Source organism: Nycticebus coucang, chromosome 18, assembly GCF_027406575.1.
Source record: "Nycticebus coucang isolate mNycCou1 chromosome 18, mNycCou1.pri, whole genome shotgun sequence".
Classification (NCBI taxonomy): domain Eukaryota; kingdom Metazoa; phylum Chordata; class Mammalia; order Primates; family Lorisidae; genus Nycticebus; species Nycticebus coucang.
The window spans coordinates 79,637,383-79,651,632 of NC_069797.1; the positions used below are offsets into that span (position 1 = coordinate 79,637,383).

Sequence of the window (14,250 nt, forward strand, 5' to 3'; positions counted from 1 at the left end):
CTCCACACCTTTAACTGTCCTATCTTATTCTCAGGAAGAGAAAATACTATTTTTCCTATTTGGGGATTCCTATGGATAATTCCTAATAAATTATTTATTTATTTATTTTTGAGACAGAGCCTCAAGTTGTCGCCCTGGGTAGAGTGCCGTGGCATCACAGCTCACAGCAACCTCCAACTCTTGGGCTCAAGCGAGTCTCCTGCCTCCACCTCCCAAGTAGCTGGGACTACAGGCACTCGCCACAACACCCGGCTTTTTTTTTTTTTCTTTTGGTTGCAGCCATCATTGTTGTTTGGCAGGCTGGGGCTGGATTCAAATTTGCCAACTCAGGTGTATGTGGCTGGCACCTTAGCTGCTTGAGCCAAAGGCGCCAAGCCAATAATTTATTTTTGAATTTGTCCCATATACACTTGGTCCACCTCATGAGGACCCTCATGATCTGGCACAGTTAAATAAAAAAAAAAAAAATACTCCAAGAACATTTTCCCCAAATTGATCAAATCATTTATATTAACAAGATAAAACTGCAATCTACTTAAATTTTTTTTTTTTTTTTGAGACAAAGTCTCACTTTGTGCCCTGGGTAGAGGTCAGTGGCATCATTGCAGCTCACAGAAACTTCAAACTCCTGAGCTCAAGTTATACACCCACCTCTGCCTCTCAGAGCATTAGGATTACAGGTGTCCCCCACCATGCCTGGCCTATTTAAATGTCTTTATTTGTAGTATTTGTGTACGTGTGTGTTCGAGCGCAAAATTCTAACACAGGTAGAACCGGAAGGGGCAACACTAGACGGTCACAGGTCTGGAGTTTCCTTCCTCCCATAGGTGTGCAAAGATCTTTAATCTCACCAACAGAAATGGAAAGTGGTCAAGTTCATCTCCATTCCAACAATAAAGATGCACTTCCAATCAAGACATCAGACGTCATCAAAACGCGGTAAGTACATGAATATTGTGAATGTACTTAGTGCTGAGTATGTTCACGTGCCTGACGTAGCTGTTCCACAAGGTATATACATACGTCATAACAACATTGTATACCATAAATACACAATACTTATTTGCCATTTAAAAATAAATAAATAGACTCTTTTCTGGTTCCCTTTTGTTCTCCGCGTCTCATGTGGGAAGCAATATAGCCTAATTAGAAGAGCAAGTGCCCTGGAATTGCTTCTGTTTTGAATCCTGGCTCCACCATTTAAAAATAAATAAAAGTTACAAAAAGGCAAATAAAGAACAGAAGCAAGAAGTAAAGTTCAAGTGGTTGTCAGAAGTGTTGGTGCTCCTCAGTGTTCTCGAATGGAACACGCATCTGGCTGAGAGAAAATGGCCAACATTTTCCAAGTACTGTAAATTCCTGTGCAGAAGGCGTCATCGTCTTCCAAACAGACTATGGCCAGCAAGTGTAACTGGACTTGGTTTTAAAAGTTCTCTCCTGACTTCAGCAGTGATTCCAGCGACAAGCACTTCCCTGAGAAAGCTTCTGCTCATCCACAGGCACGAGAACTTAAAGAGCAAGAGGAAGTGAAAGGAAAATTAGGGCAAGGAAACAGATAAAAGAAATCACCCATGAGGAAGAATCAGCAGAAAACTCCAGGCAACATGAAGAACCAGTCCAGAACAAACCCGCCAAGGGACCATGAGGTAGCTACTGCAGAGGATTCCACCTATACAGAAATGTTAGGAATGACAGAAAGGGAATTTAGAATACACATGTTGAAAACAATGAAAGAAATGATGGAAACAATGAAGGAAACTGCTAATAAAGTGGAAAATAACCAAAAGGAAATCCGAAAACAGAATCAAATCAGAGATGAACGATATGAAGAATATAAAAAGGATATAGCAGAGCTGAAGGAAATGAAACAGTCAATCAGGGAACTTAAAGATGCAATGGAAAGTATCAGCAACAGGTTAGACCATGCAGAAGAAAGAATTTCAGAGGTAGAAGACAAAGTTCTTGAGATAACTCAGATAGTAAAAGAGGCAGAAAAAAAGAGAGAGAAAGCAGAACGTTCACTGTCAGAATTATGGGACTTTATGAAGCGTTCCAAGATGCAAGTTATAGGAATCCCAGAAGGGGAAGAAGAATGCCCCAGAGGAATGGAAGCCATACTAGAGAATATTATAAAAGAAAATTTCCCAAATATCACCAAAGATTCTGACACACTGCTTTCAGAGGGATATCGGACCCCAGGTCGCCTCAACTCTAACCGAGCTTCTCCAAGACACATTGTGATGAACCTGTCCAAAGTCAAGACAAAAGAAAAGATTCTGCAAGCTGCCAGGAGTAAGCGCCAGTTGACCTATAGGGGCAAATCCATCAGATTGACCGCAGACTTCTCTAATGAAACTTTTCAAGCAAGAAGACAATGGTCATCTACCTTTAATCTACTTAAACAGAACAATTTCCAGCCCAGAATTCTGTACCCTGCTAAGCTAAGCTTCAAAATTGACGGAGAAATCAAATCATTTACGGATATACAAACATTGAGGAAATTCGCCACAACAAGATGAGCTCTATAGGAAATACTTCAACCTGTTCTGCACACTGACCACCACAATGGATCAGCAGCAAAGTAAGAACTCAGAAATTAAAGGACAGAACCAAACCTCCACACTGATGCAAAAGATAAACTAAGCAATGGACTCTCACAAAATAAGACGAATAGAATACTACCACACTTATCAATTATCTCAATAAATGTTAACGGCTTGAATTCCCCACTGAAGAGACATAGATTGGCTGACTGGATTAAAAAACACAAGCCATCCATTTGCTGTCTGCAGGAAACACACCTGGCTTCAAAAGACAAATTAAAGCTCCGAGTCAAGGGTTGGAAGACAATTTTTCAGGCAAATGGAATTCAGAAGAAAAGAGGAGTTGCAATCTTATTTTCAGATACCTGTGGTTTTAAAGCAACTAAAGTCAAAAAAGACAAAGATGGTCACTTTATATTGGTCAAGGGAAAAATACAACAAGAAGACATTTCAATTCTAAATATCTATGCACCCAATTTAAATGCTCCCAGATTCTTGAAACAGACCTTACTCAGTCTGAGCAATATGATATCTGATAATACCATCATAACAGGGGACCTTAACACTCCTCTTACAGAGCTGGACAGATCCTCTAAACAGAAATTAAACAAGGATATAAGAGACTTAAATGAGACCCTAGAACAACTGTGCTTGATAGACGCATATAGAACACTCCATCCCAAAGATAAAGAATATACATTCTTCTCATCACCCCATGGAACATTCTCCAAAATTGATCATATCCTGGGACACAAAACAAATATCAACAGAATCAAAAGAATTGAAATTTTACCTTGTATCTTCTCAGACCATAAGGCACTAAAGGTGGAACTCAACTCTAACAAAAATGCTCGAGTCCACCCAAAGACATGCAAACTAAACAATCTTCTGTTGAATAACAGATGGGTGAAGGAAGAAATAAAACAGGAAATCATTAACTTCCTTGAGCATAACAACAATGAAGACACAAGCTACCAAAACCTGTGGGATACTGCAAAAGCAGTTTTGAGAGGAAAATTCATCGCTTTAGATGCCTACATTCAAAAAACAGAAAGAGAGCACATCAACAATCTCACAAGAGATCTTATGGAATTGGAAAAAGAAGAACAATCTAAGCCTAAACTCAGTAGAAGAAAAGAAATATCCAAAATCAAATCAGAGATCAATGAAATTGAAAACAAAAGAATCATTCAGAAAATTAATGAAACAAGGAGTTGGTTTTTTGAAAAAATAAATAAAATAGATAAACCATTGGCCAGACTAACGAGGAATAGAAAAGTAAAATCTCTAGTAACCTCAATCAGAAATGATAAAGGGGAAATAACAACTGATCCCACAGAGATACAAGAGATCATCTCTGAATATTACCAGAAACTCTATGCCCAGAAATTTGACAATGTGAAAGAAATGGATCAATATTTGGAATCACACCCTCTCCCTAGACTCAGCCAGGAAGAAATAGAGCTCCTGAACAGACCAATTTCATGCACTGAGATCAAAGAAACAATAAAAAAGCTTCCAACCAAAAAATGCCCTGGTCCAGATGGCTTCACTCCAGAATTCTATCAAACCTTCAAGGAAGAGCTTATTCCTGTACTGCAGAAACTATTCCAAAAAATTGAGGAAGAAGGAATCTTCCCCAACACATTCTATGAAGCAAACATCACCCTGATACCAAAACCAGGAAAAGACCCAAACAAAAAGGAGAATTTCAGACCAATCTCACTCATGAACATAGACGCAAAAATTCTCAACAAAATCCTAGCCAATAGATTACAGCTTATCATCAAAAAAGTCATTCATCATGATCAAGTAGGCTTCATCCCAGGGATGCAAGGCTGGTTTAACATACGCAAGTCTATAAACGTTATCCACCATATTAACAGAGGCAAAAATAAAGATCACATGATCCTCTCAATAGATGCAGAAAAAGCATTTGATAAAATCCAGCATCCTTTTCTAATTAGAACACTGAAGAGTATAGGCATAGGTGGCACATTTCTAAAACTGATTGAAGCTATCTATGACAAACCCACAGCCAATATTTTACTGAATGGAGTAAAACTGAAAGCTTTTCCTCTTAGAACTGGAACCAGACAAGGTTGTCCTCTGTCACCTTTACTGTTCAACGTAGTGCTGGAAGTTCTAGCCAATACAATTAGGCAAGACAAGGAAATAAAGGGACTCCAAATGGGAGCAGAGGAGGTCAAACTCTCCCTCTTTGCTGACGACATGATCTTATACTTAGAGAACCCCAAAGACTCAACCACAAGACTCCTAGAAGTCATCAAAAAATACAGTAATGTTTCAGGATATAAAATCAATGTCCACAAGACAGTAGCCTTTGTGTACACCAATAACAGTCAAGATGAGAAGCTAATTAAGGACACAACTCCCTTCACCATAGTCTCAAAGAAAATGAAATACCTAGGAATATACCTAACGAAGGAGGTGAAGGACCTCTATAAAGAAAACTATGAAATCCTCAGAAAGGAAATAGCAGAGGATATTAACAAATGGAAGAACATACCATGCTCATGGATGGGAAGAATCAACACTGTTAAAATGTCTATACTTCCCAAAGCAATCTACCTATTCAATGCCATTCCTATCAAAATACCAACATCGTACTTTCAAGATTTGGAAAAAATGATTCTGCGTTTTGTATGGAACCGGAAAAATCCCCGTATAGCTAAGGCAGTTCTCTGTAACAAAAATAAAGCTGGGGGCATCAGCATACCAGATTTTAGTCTGTACTACAAAGCCATAGTGCTCAAGACAGCATGGTACTGGCACAAAAACAGAGACATAGACACTTGGAATCGAATTGAAAACCAAGAAATGAAACTAACATTTTACAACCACCTAATCTTTGATAAACCAAACAAGAACATACCTGGGGGAAAGACTCCCTATTCAATAAATGGTGTTGGGAGAACTGGATGTCTACATGTAAAAGACTGAAACTGGACCCACACCTTTCCCCACTCACAAAAATTGATTCAAGATGGCTAAAGGACTTAAACTTAAGCATGAAACAATAAAAATCCTCCAAGAAAGCATAGGAAAAACACTGGAAGATATTGGCCTGGGGAAAGACTTCATGAAGAAGACTGCCATGGCAATTGCAACAACAACAAAAATAAACAAATGGGACTTCATTAAACTGAAAAGCTTCTGTACAGCTGAGGAGACAATAACCAAAGCAAAGAGACAACCTACACAATGGGAAAGGATATTTGCATATTTTCAATCAGACAAAAGCTTGATAACCAGGATCTATAGAGAACTCAAATTAATCCACATGAAAAAAGCCAACAATCCCTTATATCAATGGGCAAGAGACATGAATAGAACTTTCTCTAAAGATGACAGACGAATGGCTAACAAACACATGAAAAAATGTTCATCATCTCTATATATTAGAGAAATGCAAATCAAAACAACCCTGAGATATCATCTAACCCCAGTGAGAATGGCCCACATCACAAAATCTCAAAACTGCAGATGCTGGCGTGGATGTGGAGAGAAGGGAACACTTTTACACTGCTGGTGGGACTGCAAACTAGTACAACCTTTCTGGAAGGAAGTATGGAGAAACCTCAAAGCGCTCAAGCTAGACCTCCCATTTGATCCTGCAATCCCATTACTGGGCATCTACCCAGAAGGAAACAAATCCTTTTATCATAAGGACACTTGTACTAGACTGTTTATTGCAGCTCAATTTACAATCGCCAAAATGTGGAAACAGCCTAAATGCCCACCAACCCAGGAATGGATTAACAAGCTGTGGTATATGTATACCATGGAATACTATTCAGCCATTAAAAAAAATGGAGACTTTACATCCTTCGTATTAACCTGGATGGACGTGGAAGACATTATTCTTAGTAAAGCATCACAAGAATGGAGAAGCATGAATCCTATGTACTCAATTTTGATATGAGGGCAATTAATGACAATTATGGTTATGGGGGGGAAACAGAAAGAGGGAAGGCGGGAGGTAGGTGGGGCCTTGGTGTGTGTCACACTTTATGGGGGCAAGACATGATTGCAAGAGGGACTTTACCTAACAATTGCAATCAGTGTAACCTGGCTTATTGTACCCTCAATGAATCCCCAACAATAAAAAAATAAATAAATAAATAAAAATAAAAATAAATAAATAGGCTTGGCACCCATAGTTCAGTGGTTACAGTGCTAGCCACATACACCAAGGGTGGCAGGTTTGAACCCAGCTTCGACCAGCTAAATAAACAATGACAACTGCAACAAAAACTAGCCGGGCATTGTGGCAGGCGCCTTTAGTTCCAGCTACTTGGGAGGCTGAGGCAAGAGAATCTTTTAAGCCCAGGAGTTTGAGGTTGCTATGAGCTGTCATGTCACAGCACTCTACCGAGGATGATAACTTGAGTCTCTGTCTCAAAAAAAAAAAAAAAAAAAAAAAAAATAGAAAAGAAAGAAAAAGAAAAAGAAAAATCTTTGGAAGGTTAAAAAAAAAAAAAAGTTAAGGCATCTAATATATGGAGCTTGGCCTGTGCCTGCAGCATCACGGTGTAATTCACGTATTTATAAACTTGAGAGGGCACTTGAAATTCTCTCTTTAGGTGACCTCATGAGAAATAAAAAGCAATAGGATAGAATGGCCCAGAAGCACAAGCAACAAGAAAAAGTAGATAAACCAGAACTGATCACAATGAAAAACGTCTGTACTCCAAAGGACACCATCAGGAAAATGATAGGACAGTAGGAAGAGAGGCCAGCAGCCCCGCATCTGGTAAGGGCTTGTGCCCAGGGACACAGGGAAAACTCTTAGGACTCAGCCCTGAGAAGACCGATGATTTAAACAGACATTTCTCCAAAGAAGACGTACAAATGACCAAGCAGCCCATGAAAACATCATCTGTCATCAGGAAAACGCAAATAAACCACAACGAGATGACACCTCTTAGCTAGAATCACAAAGAGAAAACAGCTAGTGTGGGTGAAGATGTGGAAAAAACATCCTTCGCACCGCTGGGGGGGGTGGCGGGCAGGGGGATGGAAATGGTGCTCCTGCTTCAGATATAGACTGGTGGTTCCTGAGAAGGCTGCATGTAGAATCATCAGAGGGATCAGCAATTCCACTTCCAGGTATATACCCAAGAGCAGGGGTCCTCAAGCTTTTTAAACAGGGGGCCAGTTCGCTGGAGGGCCGGACTATAGTTTAAAAAAAAAACTAACTATGGGGCAGCGCCTGTGGCTCAGTGAGTAGGGCACCGGCCCCATATGCCGACGGTGGCAGGTTCAAACCCAGCCCCGGCCAAACTGCGACAAAAAAAATAGCCAGGCATTGTGGCGGGCGCCTGTAGTCCCAGCTGCTCGGGAGGCTGAGGCAAGAGAATCGCATAAGCCCAAGAGTTAGAGGTTGCTGTGAGCCGTGTGACGCCACGGCACTCTACCCGAGGGCGGTACAGTGAGACTCTTATGTCTCTACAAAAAACAAACAAACGCGGGAGGCTGAGGCAGGAGAATCGCCTAAGCCCAGGAGGTGGAGGTTGCTGTGAGCTGTGTGAGGCCACGGCACTCTACCGAGGGCCATAAAGTGAGACTCTGTCTCTACAAAAAAAATAAAAACTTTAAAAAAAAAAAAAACTATGAACAAATTCCTATGCACACTGCACATATCTTATTTTGAAGTAAAAAAACAAAACAGGAACAAATACAATCACACCGCCTCATGTGGCCTGCGGGCCGTAGTTTGAGGACCCCTGCCCAAGAGAATTAAAAACGTAAGTTTGCACAGAAACTCATATAGGAATGTTCAAACAGAATTATTTACTGTCCAAAACAACCCAAATGTCTACCTACACACAAGCAGATGAACAAAAGGTGGTCGGTTTACACAACAGAATATATTCAGCCCTGAGGAGTGAGGCTCTGACACACACAGATGAACCCTGAAACATCATACTGAGTGAGAGAAGCCAGACAGAAGAGAAAAGGACAGATACTGTCTGACCCTGTCCATGGCAGAGGCAGAGAGCAGGTAGGTGGATACCAGGGCAGGGGATGGGGAGTTACTGCTTTATAGATGCAGAGTTTCCATTTGGTGTGTATGAAAATTTACACAATATTGTGAATGTATTTAGTGCCAGTGAAGGTGACACATAAAATAGTTAAAATGGTAAAATTTTTTCTTTTCTTTTTTTTTTTTTTGTAGAGACAGAGTTTCACTTTATGGCCCTTGGTAGAGTGCCCTGGCATCATACAGCTCACAGTCACCTCCAATTCCTGGGCCCAAGCGATTCTCCTGCCTTAGCCTCCCGAGTAGCTGGGACTACAGGTGCCCGCCACAACGCCCGGCTATTTTTTGGTTGCAGTTCAGCTGGGGCCGGGTTTGAACCCGCCACCCTCGGTATATGGGGCCAGCACCTTACCGACTGAGCCACAGGCGCAGCTCAAAATGGTAAAATTTGTTATACATATTTTACCATTATCTTTTTTAAGTAAAAAACAAAAGATATTATGAATTTGGAGCAATCAAACCGAGGGTTGTGACGCCAGCCACAGGGGTAACAGGACGGAATTTGTGCTGGAATTCAGGTGGCTTTCAGCAAAGCATGATCACAGCCTTATCCCTCAGAAAAGCACTGGACCAGGGGATTGATGGCAAAGGATGGCACTCAATGTGGTTCTACCAACAGAAGGAGCACCAACAGGCTTTTACCTAGCTGAATGCTGAGCATAGCACCCCGGCCACTCCTTGGGTCTGTCAAGTGGGCAGGTAACATGGGGGCAGCCTGAGGTGCAAAGAGGCCTGGTGTGGCGGCCACAAGCGCCACACTCTCATCCAGACCTTCTGCCTCTTTCAGCAGATTCTCACTGGTCACATGTGAGCTACGCAAGTTACTCCCACAACAGCCCTCTTTTGGTAAGGAAAGAGACAAGTGCAGAGAGGGCGGGTGGACATCCAGGCTCACATGGGGCTGCACTCAGCGGGTGCGCAGAGCCCGCATATGCCCACCCACGGGAACAGCTCTGGTAGGAAGACCCCACACTGCAAGTGTCAGCAGTACAGCCTCACCTTCTTTCTGAGCCGTGTCACAAGCAAATTCAAGAGATGCACTCTGTCTCCGAGCTTCCTGAGGGCCAATCCAGTGGACACTTGACGAGCTTGTACAGACCCTCCAGTAGAGAAAAGAGACTATTGTCAGGCTCATTTCTTAAAAACTAAGGTCTTTCGGGGAGATGAACATCACTCTGTCTCTGCCGTCTCCACAGAGGCCTGAGGTCCTGCAGGCTGACGCCAAAGTCAAGATGTTCTTCAAGGCAGCCCCCAGCCAGTCCACGTGAAGATCAGACGTGTGCTATACATAAAGTACAACCTCTATGCAAAGAAAGGCATGTTTATAGGGAGAAAATCCAACTTACCCGTAGTGTGTGACAGAGACCAATTGCTCTATCTCCCTACTTAAATTTGGGGTCATCTGTTTGAAAATCAAGCAAAAGATGTCTACATAACACATGATTCAAAGAAGAAATCACAGTTGTTAATACAAAGTACAGTAGATGCTCCACAGCTGACCACCCCCTTCAGTTGACCTAATTTTCACCGACCAGACATGTACCACATGTGTGTATCAATACAGGAGGCCTAGTTCCTTGTGGTGACCACCTCTGTAAATTGACCAGACCTGCCTCATTGTGCCCCCTCCCTCCTTAGAGATGTCCTTTGTAATGTCCTCATTAACAGGCCTAAGGCTCTGCAAGACACCACCACCTGTTGGTCCTCAATGTACACAGCAAACCACTTGGGCCTGGGCATGTTTGTCTCTGATTAACAGACCCTTATCTTAACTCAGCATTCCTTTCTGCTGATTCCTACTCTATTAGACAAAGCCTAAGGCTTCCAGTCAGTTGTCAACTGAAGAATCTTTAACCACACCCTTGAGGTGTCCCACCATTTTGGGCCAAAGCAACGTATGCCTTCTACATGTTGATTATGACTTTACCTGTAATTTCTGTCTCCTTGGAATGTATAAAACCAAACTGTAACCCCACCACCTGAGTCCACTTGTTCAAGGCTTCTTGGGCTTGGCTCCAGGCTATGGTCCTCAAATTTGGCTCAGGATAAACATCTTTAAATTATTTTACAGAGTATGGCCTTCGAACGGGAAAAGGGAAAGTACAGGTGGGGCCCTGGAGACCACACCCGCCTCCTCTGGGAAGCAGCAGCACTCCCATCCCCCAGACCCCTTCACACACTTGCCTGCCCAGCACCTTGCTGTGCACACTGGCTCCTTCCAGGGTGCTTTACCCCAAGGTGAAAAAGTGAGACTCTGTCTCAAAAACACAAAAGATTTTGAGGCTGAGCCTGGGAGGAGCACAGCCAAGTACTTCGGCCAAGCATCTCCTGTGGAAGGGCTCTCAGTACATCTGGATTAGGTAAGATGAACATGCAATAAAGGGGTAATCAGCCAACAAAGAGGGTGCAGGCACTTCTCAGGGCGCAGAGAAGTGATTGTGTCTCTTGCTGGGTTTGCTTCTGTGTAGATAAATTTCTTTCTTTTTTTTTTGGTAGTTTTTGGCCGGGGTTGGGTTTGAACCCACCACTTCCGGTATGTGGGGGCGGCGCCTGTGGCTCAAAGGAGTAGGGCACCAGCCCCACATACTGCCGCGCCATGTGGAAATAAATTTCTTTTTTTTTTTTTTTTGTAGAGACAGAGTCTCACTTTATGGCCCTTGGTAGAGTGCCGTGGCCTCACACAGCTCACAGCAACCTCCAACTCCTGGGCTTAAGCGATTCTCTTGCCTCAGCCTCCCGAGTAGCTGGGACTACAGGCTCCCGCCACAATGCCCGGCTATTTTTTGGTTGCAGTTTGGCCAGGGCCGGGTTTGAACCCGTCACCCTCGGTATATGGGGCCGGCGCCCTACCGACTGAGCCACAGGTGCCGCCCGGAAATAAATTTCTAATTGACATTTAAGAGTTCATTCAGGCTAGGCTCAGTGCCTGTAGCACAGTGGTTATGGCGCCAGCCACACACACTGAGGCTGGTGGGTTTGAGCCCGGCCTGGGACTGCTAAACAACAATGACAACTGCAAAAAGAAAATAGCTGGGCCTTGTGGTGGGCGCCTTTAGTCCCAGCTACTTGGGAGGTTGAGGCAAGAGAATCGCTTAAGCCCAAGAGTTTGAGGTTGCTGTGAGCTGTGATGCCACGGTACTCTACTAAGGGCAACATAGTGAGACTCTGTCTAAAAAAAAAAAAAAAGAAAAGAAAAAGAGTTCATTCAGGCTATAGTCCTAAGGTTATAACTAACAAGCACTTATTTTATAAGAGCTGTATATTTTGAAGGTTTTTTTTTTTTAAAAGGGCTGAAGGAAACAAGAAGTCTTCTACACCCAAATACATTTCTTTGTCATATATTGAGATGCCTTTGAGTGAAAAGGAATATGCTACATGGATGTCTTTGTGGGAAGGATGGGAGAGATTTTCCTCTGTGCAGAAAATGTTAAATGCAGCTGGCTATGCCTATTCAAGACATCCCTAAAGATCTGAATAAAGCATTTCCTTGAGGGCTGTGACTATGGGGCTCATCAGCATAACAAGACCATTCCCTGTGTCACCATTTTCTAAGCCCCTTCATTTTCTGAGAGGACCATGTGCCTCACAAGCTTGTGCGACTCAGTTCTCCCTTTTAGGGGTCCTGAGAATTTTTTTCTTTAGAGGTACACCTTTAATTTTTTTTTTTTTTTTTTGCAGTTTTTGGCTAGGGCTGGGTATGAACCCGCCACCTCCAGCATATGGGGCCAGCGCCCTACTCCTTGGCTACAGGTGCCGTCCGAGAATTTTTTTCTTTACAATGGAAACAGTAATCTCACTGAATGGGCTCAGTAGCAAAATGGAAATGACAAAAGGAAGAACTGACAAACTTAAAGGACAGCTCAACAGAACCAATCTGAACAATGGAGGAAATACACTGAGGGAAAAAAACAGCCTCAGAGACCTACAGAACAATAGCAGAAGATCAAACTCCCAAAAGGAAAAATAAAGTATGGAGTTGAAAAAAATACTTGATAAATAATGGATAAAAATTCCCCAAATTTGGCCAAAGATAGAAACATTTGGATTCTACATTAAACAGGATAAACTCAGGAAATCTATGTCCAGGCACAACTAATGAAATTTCTTTCCTTCTCTTTTTTGGAGACAGATTACAGTGGTGGCATCATAGCACACAGCAGCTTCATACTCCTGGGCTCAAGCGGTCCTCCTGCCTCAGCTTCCGGAGTAGCTGGGAGTACACGTGTCCACCACCACGCCCGGTTTGTTTTTCTATTTCTTGTACAGATGGGATCTCACACTTGCTCAGTCTGGTCTTGAACTTTGAACTCCTGAGCTCAAGGGATCCTCCCGCCTCAGCCTCCCAGAGTGCTGGGATTACAGGTTCAAGACACCATTCCACGTTGAAATTTCTTAAACTAAAGATAAACTTGCGATAGCGCACAGGGAGGTAGTGCATGATCTGCAGGGGACACTGGTCCTGGAGCTGTGGGTTTCTCAGCAGAAACTATCATCTGATTTCTTGTCGGAAGGAAGCAGAATAACATTTTCCAAGTGCTGAAAGCAAAGAACTGTCAAACCATTGCTTCATATCCAGTAAAACATTCTTCAAGAAGGAAAGTGAATAAAGACATTCTCAGATAAAAGGAACCAGCAGAGCTGCTCCAACAGGATCATTAAAGAGTCCTCCGGACCAGAAGGAGGCAGAGCCCTCGGAAGGCAGAAAGACAGGCTGGAAGGGTAGGCATGTAACATGCTATGTTTTCACTCTTGAGCTTTTGAGATTACGTTTGACAGCTGAAAGCGAAAGTTACAATCCTATTTGATGTGTTTCTCAATATATACAGATATTTAAGGAATCTGTCATAAAGGAGGAAGGGTAACTGGTGTTAAGATCCCTGTTTCACTTAAAATTGCAAAATGATACTAGTGAGGAAAGAAAAACAGCTCATACCAGTCCAAGCTATGTGAGGTGTGTAAAATTTATGAGACAGCTTTCAACTTCAGTCACATACCCTCCCCATGGGAGCAATTGCTGGAAAGCATTTTATCCCTGGTGTAAAGCATTTTGCTCCTGACTAGCAACCTCACCCACTGTCTTCCTGTTCCTGGACTTTGTGGTACGAAGAACAATGTACAGCCGATTTATGGTTTATGTTATTTTAATGTGAATTCTTTTTTTTTTTTTTTGAGACAGAGCCTCAAGTTGTCACCCTGGGTAGAGTGCCTTGGCATCACAGCTCACAGCAACCTCAAACTCCTGGACTCAAGTGATTCTCTTGTCTCCACCTCCCAAGTAGCTGGGACTACAGGCGCCCACCACAATGCCCAGCTATTTTTTTTTCTTTTTTTGGTTGTAGTTGTCATTATTGTTTGGTGGATGGGCCCGGGCTGGATTCGAACCCGCCAGCTTAGGTGTATGTGGCTGGCGCCTTAGCCGCTTGAGCCATAGGTGCCAAGCCATTAATGTGAATTCTTGGTAAGCAATTTAGGAACTAGATCTTTTATCCTTAAAAACCTACTTGTAGGGTGGCGCCTGTGGCTCAAAGTGGTAGGGCGCCAGTCCCATATGCCAGAGGTGGTGGGTTCAAATCCAGCCCTGGGCAAAAACCCACAAAAAAAAAAAAAAAAAACCACTTGTAACTGCTGTATATTCAGGGC

At 42.7% G+C, this 14,250-nt stretch overlaps 1 protein-coding gene across 2 annotated transcripts in view; it reads right to left on the reverse strand.

Annotated features, from left to right (window-relative positions):
- CCDC57 (coiled-coil domain containing 57) overlaps positions 1–14,250 on the reverse strand; it is a 131,744-nt gene that overhangs the window by 60,359 nt on the left and 57,135 nt on the right. For both annotated transcript variants that reach the window (XM_053568264.1, XM_053568263.1), the window contains exon 13: positions 9,610–9,710. In XM_053568264.1, coding sequence (XP_053424239.1) covers positions 9,610–9,710 — 101 coding nt within the window. The remainder of the gene's footprint in view (positions 1–9,609; positions 9,711–14,250) is intronic.